A 16,233-nucleotide genomic window follows, 5' to 3' on the forward strand; every position below is an offset into this window, starting at 1 on the left:
AATGCTCTAAACAACAGACTAGGGTTTCCATTCCATTAGCAGAAAGCAATCAGTGTAACTGTCAAATATTCATTAAATGAACAGAAAAGTAAGTGGACACAGAAAAATGAGAGAAAAAGGCAGAAAGAGAAAAAGCAGAAAGATATAAAAATGACATATCCACAGATATTTCAGCTCATAAAAATCTACAAAAATATCCGGGGCAGTTAGGCACCTGGATGTATCATACCAGGAGCAGTCTCAAATTTTGGGGGATAATTTGACCCCTCAACCCCAATGAAATCAAGTCCTGAAACAAAAAAAAAAAAAAAAAAAAAGAAAAGAAAAAACAACAAGTGAAATTTTGCTTGTAAATGAGAAAGTCTGCCCCAATACATAATCCCCATTGTACCTGTGGATATTTTAAAGGTAGGTTTGGATTTATTTTTTTAATTTAAAGGGGAAACTGAAGTTTGCTATCAGGAAAACACAAAAAGAAACCATGCATGAAGGTACGTTCATATCATGAAATCAACAACGACCAGGCGTGGTGGCTCACACCTGTAATCCCAGCACTTTGGGAGGCCAAGGCAGGTGGATCACTTGAGGTCAGGAGTTTGAGACCAGCCTGGCCAACATAGTGAAACCCCATCTCTACTAAAAATACAAAAATTAGCCAGGCGTGGTGGCGTGCACCTGTAGCCCCAGCTACTCAGGAGGCTGAGACATGAGAATAGCTTGAACTCAGGAGGCGGAGGCTGTAGTGAGCCAAGATCGCACCACTGCACTCCAGCCTGAGTGACAGAGCAAGACTCGATGTCTCAAAAAAGAAAAAAAGAAAAAAAAAATTAATGACAATGGGAATTCATGAAGCTATAACCAACACTTTTGCACTAACAACACGATAGTGGCATCACATTCAGCCACAAATCAGATTTCCAATTCCAGCCTTCCACATCTGCTCCCTTTTCTACTCAGTAGAAATTAACACACACACTACCTTTCGCTGTTTTCCCAACCAGATCCTTACTGAAGACAGCTAAGGCTAAGGACTGGGACCCCATGCCTGAATTTCTATTCACAACTAAAAACAAACTTTTCAACTTCCGCCATCTTACCTGCCAAAGATAAAAAGCCAAATACCCATGAATAAGCTACAGCTCAAAAACAGTAACTTATTTGTTATTGAGACTGCTACCACTGCCTCTACAAAGCCATCAAGAGATGAATGAAGAACAGTTCTAATGCCTCCGAAGTATAGTAAGTTAAACTATAACAGGACATTTCGTAACTAAACAATGCAGAAATTCAAAGATACCTATCTTGTAACTCAACTTCAGCCTCCACCCATGAAATGTGTTAAAAATGAATTTATAAGATAGCAACTTGGCGAACAAAAAGCAGACAACATTCAGAGCCTCAGGAATAATATATTGTAGGAAAAAGGTGAAAAACTATTTGTGCCAAAGACTCTCCTAAAGGCCCAGAGATCACGTATCTGTGAAAGGTGACAAGGCAAATTTAAACAGGTAAGGAGTCAAACATTTCAGGCCCTACTCATCCCCCTTTGTAAGAGGAACAAAAGCCTTAGGCTCTCATGTGTTAGCTCAGCCAGAATGAGGCAGCTGTTCAAGAAAGCACTCCAGAGTTTTCTTACTAAAATGAACTGCTCTTATTGAAAGTGGCACACGTATCCACCCCCAAACACATCTTAGGTGTATACCACAGCTTAACATATCCTTAAACATTTATATCCAGCCCAGACGCAGGCACCAAAGTCAGTTAACAAAAAAGTAATCTTATTCAAACCCTGAATACTCCATCACACCAAGAAGGCTGTTCAACGGGGCACCAGAAAGGCTAAAGAGATTTTGAAATCTTCTTGTTCAGATACTGACGTGTCCCAAAAATAAAGGGAAAAAAAGGATATTCTTATCTCAGTAACAGAAAACAAATAAATGGATAGTGTGGACTTTGATTCTAGGCCTTGTTCATCTTTACAAGCAGTGGCTTGATTAATTCTGGCTATCTTTTCAAAAGGCAACACTACCCTAACATAAACACTAGAAAATACACTTGGACCTAATAGCAGTGACATAGCATAGTTGAAAGGGCATGGACTTTCAGGGTCAAACAATGCTGAGTTCAAATACTAGCAAATTTATAACCTCTCTTTCGGCCTAGTTTTGTCATCTGGAAAGTGATGATAAATAATGATTATTTCATACAATATCAAGCAGCATTAAGCGAAATAACATGTGTAATGTGCCCATATGCATGTTACATAAACAGTACACACAGTAATACAACTGCCAGCCCTTTCTCACCCTATCTCCATAACCAAACACTATCCTCCACATTTTAATGTAAGTATAATCAGCAAAAACTATTTCCTTAGATTCCCAGAGACAAGAAATGAATGATAAATGGTCACTCACTCGTCCCATCATCTGGTTCAAAGTGGCCAGTGTTGTTCCACGTATTGCCGCTGCTATTGCCATAGTTATCATCAGTATTGGCTGGCTCTGCATAATCAGCTGGGTTAAAGGTTCTGGAAAAAATAAAACTTAAGAGTCTCTGACCTCTAAGCAGCTTTGGCAAATATTAACTCAAAGAATCAAAATCTTGACTGCATCCTTTCTAGTACAAATCTATCATGGCCCCATTCTATAATCCTGTGTGTTATCTACTTTTTCTCACTTATCACTCTACCCAAAATTTCATGGTATAATCTCAACATATATCTAAGATATTCTGAGAAAAGAACAGGTATATTGATTCAAATAAAGATATATAAAATATAGGTAATGATCCAGGTGGTAAAGGTTTATCCCTAAGAAATGAGCCCTAAGTCCCCACGTCTTTCTGACCATACAGTCTAGAAATCATTCTGATCATTTTGGTTAAGGCTGCCTACAGTAATTTTTAAGGGAAAAAAAATTAAGACACTAGATCAATGAAACTTACCCCATTCCTTGAGCAGAAAACCTTCCTCCTCGCCTACCAGAGCCACCTAAAGAAAGAATGAGAAAAAGAGAAGAGAGATGTATTTTAGAAGTTGATATAAAACTTCCTTGCCAGGCAGGCACAGTGGCTCCCGGTGGTAATCCCAGCACTTTGAAAGGCTGAGGGCTGGCGGATTGGTTGCATCCAGAAGTTCACGACCAGCCTAGGCAATAGAGCAAAACCCTATCTCTATAAAAAGTACAAAAATTTGCTGAGTGTGGTGGCACACACCTATAGTCCCAGCTCCTTGGGGGGCTGAGGCAGGAGGATCACTTGAGTCCAGGAGGCAGAGGCTGCAGTGAGCTGAGACCGCACTACTGCACTCCAGCCTGGGTGACAGTGAAACCTTGCCTCAAAAATAACAAAAAACTACCCTGCCAGCTGAGGCAGCTCTGGAATAAAAAGTGGTTGATACTATCAGATGTTCTTTCTCTCTGTCCCATGTTACACATCAGTAATAGAGTAGGACAATCATTACTGTTGAGAGATTTTTCTTTTGCTGCTCAGACTACCATGTCCTCAAGCAAATACAATACTAGGAATAAAGACTAGAGGAAATGACATCTACCTTCTTTCTCACTCTCCCCTTCTGCAATCCCTAGTATATGCATGACACCTCAGGAATTAACTTACTAGACTTCATGTTAACTTGTTTTTAAACAAAGTAGACCCTGGAGCCAAGTGCTGTCTCTCGCACCTATAACCTCAGCACTTTGAGAGGCCAAGCAGGAAGATCTCTTGAAGCCAGGAGTTTGAGACCACCCTGGGCAACATACTGAGACTCCATCTCTACAAAAGCATTTAAAAATTAGCGAGGCGGGCGCATCACTTGAGGTCAGGAGTTCGAGACCAGCCTGGCCAATGTAGTGAAAGCCCGTCTCTACTAAAAATACAAAAATTAGCTGGGCGTAGTGGCGCACGCTTGTAATCCCAGCTACTTGGGAGACTGAGGCAGAAAAATCGCTTGAACCTGGGAGGCAGAGGTTGCAGTGAGCCAAGATCGCGCCACTGCACTCCAGCCTGGGTGACAGTGCGAGACACCATCTCAAAAAAAATTAGCCAGGCATACTGGCGGCCACCTGTAGTCTTAGCTACTAGGGAGGCTGAGGCAGGAGGATCACTTGAGCCCAGGAGTCTGAGGCTGCAGTGAGCTATGACTGTGCCACTGCACTCCGGCCTGGGTGAGAATGAGACTACCTCTAATAAAAAAAAAAATAAAGCAGACCATTAATGAATAAAGAGTACCCTGCCCCCAATATCCATCCCCCAACAAACTGATCACCTCTGCCTCGGCCACGGCCCCTTCTGCCTCTTTCTGTTCCTCTTCCTGAGGGCCCTCCACTCTTGGTGCCATCCAATCCATTTTCCTGACCTCGAACTGAAATAAAAATAAAAATTAAAACAACAACAACAACAAAAAAACCAAACCACAGATGGCCAGAGCACAGTCAACAGGATATATACAAATATATCAATGGTATGTAATATGGTATTGGGAATTAAAAAAACAACGAAGAGAAAATGAGCTGGAAGGATGGGAACATGTTTCTCAGGGAATGGTAATGTGCCTTAATGGAGAGCTGCAAGTCAAATTTAACTTTATAAATGACTACAGGGTAATCTCATGCCAGACTGGTGGCAGTTGGTAGAAAAGGCCACATGCAAGAGATGTCAAGGTCTCAGAACAGATGACGGCAAGAAAAGCAAAAGGATAATATAATGGTTCCTGGGTCCTGACTAGCAGGGCCCTGGCACATCCCTAGAGTCTAGACATTACTGACCCACAGCTGGTTTTGATAAAGCCCCATGCATACACTCTCGTCCACGGCTGGCACCTCTCCCCCGTCTTGGTGGCCCACCACGTCGCCGACTATAGTCTCTGTCCCGGTCTCGATTTTCTTTGCCTTCCTCATTGGATTCCGTCTGGCCACCATCCTTCTGGCCTGAGACTCCCTTCTTCTTCCCGACCATCTCCCAGGAATGCTATAGAAGGGTAGAGCATTCATATCTAATCAATATGGAGTGCTATCAGGACACTAGAGATGAAAGCTGGGACGACTGATTGACTTAACCATTCTCCACTCAGCATCCATGTCTAAAACACTTCCATTAGTTTGCTTTTACTTCTGTTTAAATATTTTATACATATCACTACCAAAAGTAAAGTCCTTTATTTTTTATTTATTTTTATTTATTTATTTATTTTTTTTTTTGAGACAGAGTCTCGCTCTGTTGCCCAGGCTGGAGTGCAGTGGTGTGATCTTGGCTCACTGCAACCTCCACCTCCCAGGTTCAAGTGATTCTCGTGCCTCAGTCTCTCAAGTAACTGGGATTACAGGCATGCGACACCATGCCTGGCTAATTTTTGTATTTTTAGTAAAGACAGGGTTTCACCACATTGGCCAGGCTGGTCTCTCAAACTCCTGACCGCAGGTGGTCCACCCACCTCGGCCTCTTAAAGTGCTGGGATTACAGATGTGAGCCACTGCACCCAAAGTGCTGGGATTACAGACGTGAGCCACCAAGCCCAGCCATAAGGTCTTTTTTGTGGGGAAGGTACTTATAGGAAACAGATTGCAGGGATCACTTCCAAGAGGATTACAAAGACCTCTATCTAATTCAGTCACTTAGCATATTAGTCAAAGGACCGAGTTATTGGTCCCTATCTTTCAAGTGTTATTTCCTGGGCTTAAAAAAAAAAAAAAAACTAATTTCCTTCGGAGTCAGTGACCCACAACTTTTTATAGCATCATTCATACCAAATAAAGCAAAAAAGAAAATGTTTCTAAAAGTTACCTATGAATTCAGAATGAATGAGCAGCATTCTACTCGGGCACATTCTCTAATCTCACCCATAAATTTAGGAGGAAAACAACTAGAGCTACCTACCTACAGACACACACACAAACACACACATACAGCAATTTCATTTAAAAGATCAGGCTGGGTGGCCAGGTGCGGTGGCTCACACCTGTAATCCCAGCACTTTGGGAGGCCAAGGCAGGCAGATCACGAGGGCAGGAGCTTGAGACCAGCCTAGCCAACACGGTGAAACCCCGTCTCTACTAAAAATACAAAAATCAGCCAGGTGTGGTGGTGCGTACCTGTAATCCCAGCTACTCAGGAGGCTGAAGCAGGAGAACTGCTTGAACCTGGGAGGTGGAGGTTGCAACGATGCAAGATCGCACCACACCACTGCACTCTAGCCTGGGCCACAGAGCAAGATTCCGTCTCAAAGAAAAAAAAAAGAAAAAAAAGGGCCAGGCGCAGTGACTCACGCCTGTAATCCCAGCACTTTGGGAGGCCGAGGAGGGTGGATTGCCTGAGGTCAAGAGTTTGAGAACAGCCTGGCCAACTTAGTGAAACCCTGTCTCTACCAAAAATACAAAAAATTAGCTGGGCGTGGTGGCAGGTGCCTGTAATCCCCGCTACTCGGGAGACTGGGGCAGGAGAATCGCTTGAACCCAGGAGTCGGAGGTTGCAGTAAGCTGAGATCCTGCCATTGCACTCCAGCCTGGGCGACAGAGGAGTCTCCATCTCAAAAAAAAGAAAAAGAAAAAAGAAAAAAAGGTAAGGCTGGGTGTGGTGGCTCACACCTATAACCTCAGCACTTTGGGAGGTTGGGAGGTCAAGGCAGGTGGATCATTTCAGGCCAGGAGTCTGAGACCAGCCTAGGCAACCAAATGAGACTCTGGTTTCTACTAAAAATTTAAAAATTAGCCAAGTATGGTGGTACACTCCTGTCACCCAAACTACTTGAAGGCTGAGGCAGAATGATCAGTTGAGCCCAGGAGATTGAGGCTGCGGTGAGTCATGGTTATGTGACTGTACTCAGTCTAGGTGACAGAGTAAGACCCTGTCTCAAAAAGTATATAAAAATAAAAATAAAAGAAGACCAAACGACAGTCGCAGCCCTGACCCCAAGAGATACTGATTATAGAAAGCCTTCCATCCAGGTTTTACTTGCAGTGTTCTCCCTATATTTCCTAAATTGTTATCAGCCAATTTAACTTTCCCCAGTGAAAAATACATATCTATGATACATTCCTAACTGCAAGAGAGAAAGTCTGTGGTAAGGAAAATAAGCTTAACACCCTTGCAAAACACTCTTCCTCAGGAAAATGAGCATTGTAAACTTAAAAGTTTAAAAAAAAAATGCATACCTTGATTTACACATATTTTTGTAAAAAACCTGTACAAATGGAACTTCCAGGACAAACACCAACACTATCAGATTTCTTTCTTTTTTTTTTTTTTTTGGAAACTTAGTCTCACTTTGTCACCATGCTGGAGTGGAGTGGTGCAATCTCGGCTCACTGCAACCTCTGCCTCCCGGGTTGAAGTGATTCTCCTGCCTCAGCCTCCCAAGCAACTGGGACTACAGGGCACCACCAGGCCCAGCTAATTTTTGCATTTTTAGTAGAGATGGGGTTTCACCATGTTGGCCAGGATGGTCTTGATCTCTTGACCTCGTGATCCGCCCGCCATGGCCTCCCAAAGTGCTGGGATTACAGGCGTGAGCCACCGTGTGCAGCCTCAGATCTTTATTATCTTACCATCAAACTCAATCATGGCCCTAGTGCTCAGTAACAGCTACCTAATATCTAATCACTTTCAGAATATGGGCTGAGTATTAGATAATATAAAATTATTAACCTTATCAGGATTAATAGTATTATGGTAATGTAAGAGTATCCTCCTTTAAGGGAAGCATGTTGAAGAACTTAAGGGTATCAAGTATTATGTCTACAACTTCCAGATAATTCCAAGTGTCCACTGATGAGTAAACAAAATGCCACATATATGTACAACGGAATATTAGCCTTAAAAAGGAATGAAATTCTGACCCATGCCACAATATGGATGAACCTTGAAACATTACACTAAGTGAAGTAAGTTAGACACACAAGGTCAAATATTATATGATTTCACTTACATGAGATCTCTAAAACAGGCAAATTCATAGAAATAGAAAACAGGGCCAGGGATGGTGGCTCACCCCTATAATCCCAGCACTTTCCGAGGCCAAGGAGGGTGGATCACTTGAGGCCAGGAGTTTGAGACCATCCTAGGCAACATGGCAAAACCCTGTCTCTACTAAACATACCAAAATCAGCCAGGTGCGGTGGCACACACCTGTGGCCCTAGCTGCTTGGGAGGCTGAGGTGGGAAAAATGCTTGAGCCCAGGAGGCAGAGGCTGCAGTGAGCCAAGATCTCACCATTGCACTCCAGCCTGGGCAACAGAGCAAGATTCCATCTCAAAAAAAAGAAAAAAGAAAAAAAAAAAAAAGCCAAGTGTGGTGGTGCACACCTGTTGTCCCAGCTACTAAAGAGGCTGAGGTGGGAGGATTGCTTGAGCCCAGGTGTCCATGGCTGCAGTGATCATGCTACTGCACTCCAGCCTGGGTGACAGGGCAAGACCCCATCTCTTAATTCATTTGTTTTAAAAAGATTACCTACCCAAGACTTGGTAGTTTGTTGCTGCCTACTCTTCCAACCCAAGCCTATTACACATTACAGTTAGTGGGTCATTTTATGCTCACAGTAAGTTAGAACAACCCTGTAGCTAAATATACACCAGGAACACTCTGGAAGCTAGACTCAAAACAGCTTTTAGAATTTATGCTGCTGTCTCAAAACCTGGCAAGTTTCAGGAAACTGTAACCTTTCTCCCTCCTCTGTATGCACATCTGTTGCTGGCACAAGATGGGTCAGGAGAAAGAATTACTATTATCTTCCCAAAGGCGACTTCAGTTTTCTGAAATGATCTCACCCACCCAAATACATCCAACATCCCTAGTAGCTGACTTTGCTTCCCATTGGTTTCACTAGTAGCTAGTTTATTCGTAACATAAACCTATATTCTCCAGCTTATTTTCCTTTTTGATACTGTGTAACATCAGCCTTATAGCACTAGACAGAAGATGCTGGAAGGTAAGATAAAATGTGATTTGCGAAAAAACATTCAGACTTTTAAAAAAACATAAATAGCCCCATCTGATTCCCCCCATAAAATCTGGAGACAATTATTCTAGATTAAACCCAAAACAAATCAAAAGCATATCTTGATTGGCCAGACAGTAAATATTCAAATAAGGTCAACAGTGTAAAATTTAATCCAGGATAACACTTTTGAAGAAAAAACCCACCAATTTAAATTCAATTGTTTTTAAAAGTTTTCCATTATTATTTCCCATTGTCTCAAAGAAATTGACAAACCTCCTGCATTTAGCTGGAGTGACTCTGTAGTATCAGAAAGCTGTTGTATCTGAGGCCAGGTTTCATGGCTCACGCCTGTAATCCTAACATTTTGGAAGGCCGAGGCAGGAGGATTGCCTGAGCTCAGGAGTTCAAGACCACCCTGGGCAACATAGTGAAACACTGTCTCCACTAAAATACAAAAAATTAGCCAGGCATGGTGGTGCATGCCTGTAGTCCCAGCTACTCGGGAAGCTGAGGCATGAGAATTGCTTGAACCCAGGAGGCGGAGTTTGCAGTGAGCCGAGATGTACTCCGGCCTGCGAGACAGAGAGAGACTCTGTCTCAAAAAAAAAAATTAGCCGGGTAGGGTGGTGAATGCCTGTAATCCCAGCTACTCTGGAGGCTGAGGCACAGGATCGCTTGAACCTGGGAGGTGGAGGTTGCAGAGAGCAGGTTCGCGCCACTGCACTCCAGCCTGGGCAACAAGAGCAAGACTCTGACTCAAGAAAAAAAACAAGTTGTTATCTGTAAGGATGAATTTTGATATCTATTCCAACCAAAGAGCCCCGGTATAAGACCCAATAAATGAAAATGATTTCAAAATAATACACCGGGCCAGGTGCGGTGGCTCATGCCCATAATCCCAGCATTTTGGGAGGACGAGGCGGGCAGCTAGCTTGAGCCCAGGAGTTTGAAATCAGCCTGAGCAACATGGAGAAACCCTGGCTCTACTAAAAATAGGAAAATCAGCTGGACATGGTGGCCCATGCCTGTGGTCCCAGCTACTCAGGAGGCTGAAGTGGGAGGATCACCTAAGCCCAGGACGAGGAGGTTGCAGCATGTCAGTGTACTCCAGCCAGGGCCACAGAGTAAGACCCTGGCTCAAAATAATAATAATAATAATAATACACTGCTCATTAAAAAAACAAAATTTCTCTAGTAAGCACTGCAGGAACATTCTGAAGATCAATAAGGCAGTCAGAGGATTACAATTTGGTACAAACATAAGACAAGCACAAAAACAGAATTCTCATGAAGTGGGAAGGAGAAGTAAAAGCGACTTGTCTAAATTCCAGGGCAAGAGATCCTCCAAGATATCCCCTATCATCTCCAGGGATGGTCAGCAGGCTACAAAGCTTGTTTCTCTGCTACCTCAACAGAAGTAAGTTCAGGCAATGAAACAGTAGTGTGCAATGTGAAGCTGATATTGAGGGGAATGTCCTGAATTCAGAATCAAATATGTAAAATAAAATAAAATAAAATAAAAGAGAAAAAAAACAGAATCAAATATAGCGTGTGACTTTGTTCAACAGCAATATCCAAGGCTATCAAATCGCACCTCTAATTCAGCCTAACCCCACAGCCTGAAAACAGTCACTAGCCTGGAATAAATAATTTATTCCAGGCCAATTAGCAGAGACTGATTTCACTGTTTTCTCCTATGAGCATTATCCTCATAAAAAGGATGTAGTACACATAAATTTTAAGTATTTATAACCTGTGGTGAACAATCTCCAAGAAAGTTCCCAACTTTACTTCAAGAAAAAGGTGCTCTGCTTTAAGGTATGTTGCCATTTGCTACTTTTAGAACATTACTAGCCTCCCAATTAAGGACCCATGTCCTAGAACACTCTATAAGCACTCTACCGTGTCTGGGTTTCCTTCCAGAAGAACATTGATAGCTCTGTTGACATCTCCATTGCAGTCATGCAAAGCAATCACACATTCATCCTGGTTCTTGCCTGTAATATCAATCAACTGAAAGAGAAAAAACAGCAACCATCATGAACAGGCTTATGCTCACACTCCCAATGAAAGGAAACTAGGTGAAGGGAAACGCTGTCAGTTGAGTTTGAAAAAAACAAGTTTAAAAAGCAAAAGATGAGGGCTGGGCACGGTGGCTCACGCCTATAATCCCAGCACTTTGCGAGGCTGAGGTGAGCGGATCACCTGAGGTCAGGAGTTTGAGACCAGCCTGACCAAAATGATGAAACCTGTCTCTACTAAAAATACAAAAATTAGCTGGGCGTGGTGGCGGGCGCCTGTAATCCTAGCTACTTGGGAGGCTGGGGCAGAAGAATTGCTTGAAGCCAGGAGGCGGAGGTTGCAGTGAGCTGAGATTGCGCCACTGCACTCTAGCCTGGGCCACAGAGCAAGACTCCGTCTCAAAATAGAAAAAAAACAAAACAGAAAGAAAGAAAAACGATGTAGAATTTGCCTAGCAGGTTTTCCAGAACCACCCCCCAACCCCCGCCAAAAAGGAAAACATGTAGAATTTTGGTATTCTATTTCCAAAAGCCAAATATTAACATCTGTGGTTCAGGGATGAGGTCAAAAGTATTTACAAAGCAATTAAGCATCAAATACAGAATCAAACTCTGAAACACACAGGCTTCAGCATGAATTTCCACATTTCCTATACCCACAACTGCTCAGTTTCTACAAAATGGCATCAGCAACAGGCAAGAGGTTAAAATTAAGATAAAATTTCCAAACAAAGTATCTATCCAAAGGGCTACAATAGGCTGGGTGCAGTGGCTCACACCTGTAATCCCAGCACTTTGGGAGGCTGAGGCAGGCAGATCACTTGAGGTCAGGAGTTCGAGACCAGCCTGGCCAACATGGTGAAACCCCATCTCTACTGAAAATACAAAAAATTAGCCAGGCATGGTGGCGAGCGCCTGTAATCCCAACTACTCGGGAGGCTGAAGCACGAGAATCACTTGAACTCGGGAGGCAGAAGCTGCAACGAGCCAAGATCATGCCACTGCACTCCAGCCTGGGTGAAAGAGTGAGACTTCATCTGAAAAAAAAAACAAAAAACAAAACAAAGGGCTACAAAAAATTAGAGAATGAAAGCACTTATTTATTGGCCTGACCTATTATATTTCAGGTCAAAATTCTTTCAATACCTATAGTAGAAAGTATCGTGGCATCCATCTATGATATTTGATTATGCCTTAATCCTGGTATCTTTTCTCATAGTGATACACTATGAGATACACTAATTTACATAGTAAATTAGTGATACACTCACTTGTTTCACCTTCTCCTCAAAGTCAGCATCATTATGGTCCGAAATCATCTGTGCAAGTCTAATTTGTTCTGCAGTGGCCTAGGAATTGAGATGAGATCAAGAAAGCATAATCATGAGGCAACAGTTTAGAGAACAGGAACCTATTTCGTCAGCCTCCACTGCCCCAATTTTCTTTTCCTTGTAACAAATAAGCAAGTAATAAAGCACCATTTAGGACGCACAATGGGGGATCAGGGATAGGTGCGGGTGGTGGCTCACACCTGTAATTCCACACTTTGGGAGCCCAAGGCAGGCAGATCACCTGATGTGAGTAGTTTGAGACCAGCCTGGCCAACATGGCAAAACCCCGTCTCTACTAAAAATACAAAAATTAGCCGGGTGTGGTGGTGGTGCACACGTGTAGGTCCAGCTACTCGGGAGGCTGAGGCAGGAGAATTGCTTGAATCTGGGAGGAGGAGGTTGCAGTGAACTGAGATAGTGGCACTGCACTCCAGCCTAAGCGATAGAGCAAGACTCCACCTCAAAAAAAAGATGCTTAAATCAGTAAAATGACAAAAAATTGAGTGAAACTGTTACAGAAAGAGTAAGGAACTCATTCACCAATCTTCACAGTTAAAGGGACTTCCATCTTAGAATCACAGAACCGCTCTGAAACATCTGCCCCTTAATTCATATTAAGTCACAAAGCCATGTGTAAACTCTATTCTTATTTCTGTAATAACCAACGCCATCCTCTTATTCCTAGAGCTTAGAATACAAGTCTGACAATAGACTCAACACATCTTCTGTATATCCAGTGTATGTTCAGATACTAGGAATTTTACTGCCCCAACTAAGTATTATAATTCTACTAGAAATCCACTTGAAAACACAGATGAAAGAAAAATGCGTAAGGGGGAAGTCCTAATCTTACATATTCGATTTATCTGACCATAATCAAATTTAAGTAATTCATTCACATTACATACCAACTAACATCAACCTGGTATGAGAAACAGAATATATCTACATCAAAGTTAATATCCAAGAGGTTAATTTACTCTTTAAAACTTAAAATTGAGCAATGCTCTAAGGTGTTTCATTTAATTTTGAAGAAACATAGTGAAGTTGCCAGCTCCTCATGGGAAAGGAATAATCGGGTAAGGTCTCAATGGGAACAGAGAGGAAAATAAAAGACAAGTTGGGGAAAAGAGGAGCAAAGGATAAAATCTGGAATGGAAAAGGCTGGCTAGAGAGGTATCAAGGTGGGGCAGGGCACAGCGGCTCATGCCTATAATCCCAGTACTCTGGGAGGCCGAGGCAGGTGGATCACCTGAGGGCAGGAGTTCGAGACCAGCCTGACCAACACGGTGAAACCCTGTCTCTACTAAAAATACAAAAATTAGCTGGGCGTGGTAGCACACTCCTGTAATCCCAGCTACTCAGGAAGCTGAGGCAGGAGAATTGCTTGAACCTGGGAGGCAGAGGTTGCAGTGAGCCAAGGTGGCGCCATTGCACTCAAGCCTGGGCAACAGAGCGAGACTCCGTCTCAAAAACAAAAGAGAGAGATATCAAGGTGGAAGGTCTAAGAAATAGAAAGGTATTGCTAAAATGGCCCAGGTAAGAGAAGGGAAATGCTATCTTAAGAGTTATAGAGCCGGGCAGTGACTCACACCTATAATCCCAGGAGTTCAAGACCAGCCTGGGCAATGCAGCAAGACTACCATCTCTACAAGAATTTTAAAATTAGCCTGGCATGGTAGTGTGCACTGGTAGTCCCAGCTACTCGGGAGGCTGAGGCGGGAGGATCACTTAAGCCCCAGAGGTTGAGGCTACAAATGAATGGTGACTGTGCCACTGCACTTTGACCTAGGCAAAGGGAGATCCTATCTTAAAAAAAAAAAGATAAAAAGCACAGGACCCATAATAAAGTGCTAAGCCTCATAATACAGTATTAAACAACAAAAAAGTAAGCATCTTGCCTTACAGCATGTCATGAACAGTTATCAGGACCTAAGTAAAAAAAGAGCCAAAGACTAGAAAACAAAAATAAGGAACCTAAACCAACAGTTCAAAGCACAGAATGATGCTGTACTGCATAGAAACCAGTATCAGCAGGCAACACTATCCATGAATCCGTATGCCTTGGATTATTTACCTGTGGCCGCTGCTTGTGCTGTGTCTGGTTTTGGTTTTGAGGTTGTTCCCAGTTTCCCCGGGCTCGGTTAGTGCCCACCGACGTCATCATTTACAGTATATACAAATAACAGTATTTACAAGGTAGAATACTGAAAGATTTAAAAGAAAATTAGGTATTAAATGTGGGCAAAATATGTTTTTAACTCTCTCATCAGCACCTTCACCACCAAACACTTTCACTTCTTCAAAGGAACAAATCAAGAAGATTCATTTATTCTGACAACATAATTAGCTTGACAAATTCCTTAAGGAGCTATGGCTGTTAATCCATTTTTATGTAACAAGAAATGTATAAAGCATGTGTAAGTGATGGATTTTTTTAAGAAGTTACAGCAGTTTGGTTACTAGTCCCCCATAAGCAGACTTTACATTAATAATCAAAAGCCTTTTACATAGATGCAAGTATCTGAAGTACCTTTGACAGAAGGAAAGATAATCAGTAAAGTCTGGAAACAAAAACCTTCCAGGAAGGAGATTAGTCTACACTCCAGAGAAATAATTTTAAATACTGTATTCAATCACCTAAGAAAACAGCCTTACCTGCCTTACAACCTTTTTTATGTAAGCTGCATGTGACCTCCATTGCTTGGGAAAGGACAAGTTCAAGTCTAGACTCTTCTTTGTCCCTCAAGTTTCATCTCTCTCAGTATGCTATGGGTTTGTTTTGTGTTTGTGGGGGTTTTTTGTTTTTTTAAACCACAGCCTTCAACAGGGTACGTATTAGCCCCAATGACTTTGTCCAGAATTTCTGTTCTCTGGAAAATAATTCCAACACACTGCTTTTACAGGTGCTTCTCTTGGTCTCCTAGTCCACATTTTCAAGAAACCAGAATGGCAATTACCCTCCACCACTCACCTTAATATACAGGGAATCTCAAATTTGTCTCAAACCAAAAGCATCTAGCACAAAGTTTTATTTGGAAGAAAGTGCTTCTAGGAAATCATTTTAAACTTGAGACCTTAATGCTGGCAAGATGACTTAGTTGAATCTTTAAAGAGACACAGAACACACAGGGCCTTCCCCAAACCAGAATATAATTGTTACAAGACTTCTAACAAGGAAGGATTCTACTGAATTCAAGTTCCTTTAGTTCATACTTTGTTTTATAATACAATCTCAGCTGTTGCATTTAGTAAAAAAGAAAACATTAATCATATGACAGAGTGTTCAAAATAATAGGTTACTCTGCATTTATTCCCTTCCAAAGAGGGTAAGTTTATACTTTTCTGCTCTATATTTAATTTTTCTTGTTAATGAAACCTTATACAACGTAATTCTAGACTGCCCAGAGATATTACTGGATTTGAGTGGGAGGAAGGACTTCTAAAGAAATATGCAAGGATTAACTATTAGGGAAGTGAATTTCATCTGACTTTCTTGGATGTCACAGAGAAAGCTGACTTTTTCTGTGCATAAATTCTTCACCAAGTTGCGTCAATAGGTTGCATAGGTCTTTGTATCAAGAAAGATTTTTTTAAGGTAGCTTCTCAGCTAATTTTTAACCCATTACCTCTTCCCCCTACACATATTGGCACACAAAAGCCCATAAATATTTCAAGCTAGAAAGGATTATTTGCTACACAGTAGCCCATTTTCCCAGGTTAGCATTATAGTCGTTTCAACTTTACAAAAAAAAAATGTTTAACCAAGTACCCCGAATCCAAATCAACAAGACTACATATACACATATATACGTATATATATCAAGACAAGAGGAAAACTATTTTGTTTTAAAATTGGCTCTAAGATGAAGTTTCTAATATGGCATAGTCATTTCCAACCCACTACTGTAACTTACAAATATTGACTGTTTTCTACTCCACATGTGGT

The 16,233-nt window shown here is 41.9% G+C and overlaps 1 protein-coding gene across 50 annotated transcripts in view; it reads right to left on the reverse strand.

Moving 5' to 3' along the window:
• UBAP2L (ubiquitin associated protein 2 like) overlaps positions 1 to 16,233 on the reverse strand; it is a 51,311-nt gene that overhangs the window by 31,896 nt on the left and 3,182 nt on the right. For 27 of the 50 annotated variants that reach the window (XM_063694694.1, XM_019023140.4, XM_055360370.2 and 24 more), the window contains exons 2-8: positions 14,362 to 14,491; positions 12,225 to 12,302; positions 10,835 to 10,945; positions 4,800 to 4,968; positions 4,268 to 4,363; positions 2,947 to 2,992; positions 2,418 to 2,530 (exon numbers count right to left, since the gene is read on the reverse strand). In XM_063694694.1, coding sequence (XP_063550764.1) covers positions 2,418 to 2,530; positions 2,947 to 2,992; positions 4,268 to 4,363; positions 4,800 to 4,968; positions 10,835 to 10,945; positions 12,225 to 12,302; positions 14,362 to 14,451 — 703 coding nt within the window. In that variant the 5' untranslated portion in view covers positions 14,452 to 14,491. Of the gene's footprint in view, positions 1 to 2,417; positions 2,531 to 2,946; positions 2,993 to 4,267; positions 4,364 to 4,766; positions 4,969 to 10,834; positions 10,946 to 12,224; positions 12,303 to 14,361; positions 14,492 to 16,233 lie in introns of all 50 variants that reach the window. The other 23 variants (XM_004026763.5, XM_019023126.4, XM_063694689.1 and 20 more) reach the window with 1 other exon arrangement.

The sequence above is a fragment of the Gorilla gorilla genome, chromosome 1 (genome assembly GCF_029281585.2).
Source record: "Gorilla gorilla gorilla isolate KB3781 chromosome 1, NHGRI_mGorGor1-v2.1_pri, whole genome shotgun sequence".
NCBI classification, from domain to species: Eukaryota; Metazoa; Chordata; class Mammalia; order Primates; family Hominidae; genus Gorilla; species Gorilla gorilla.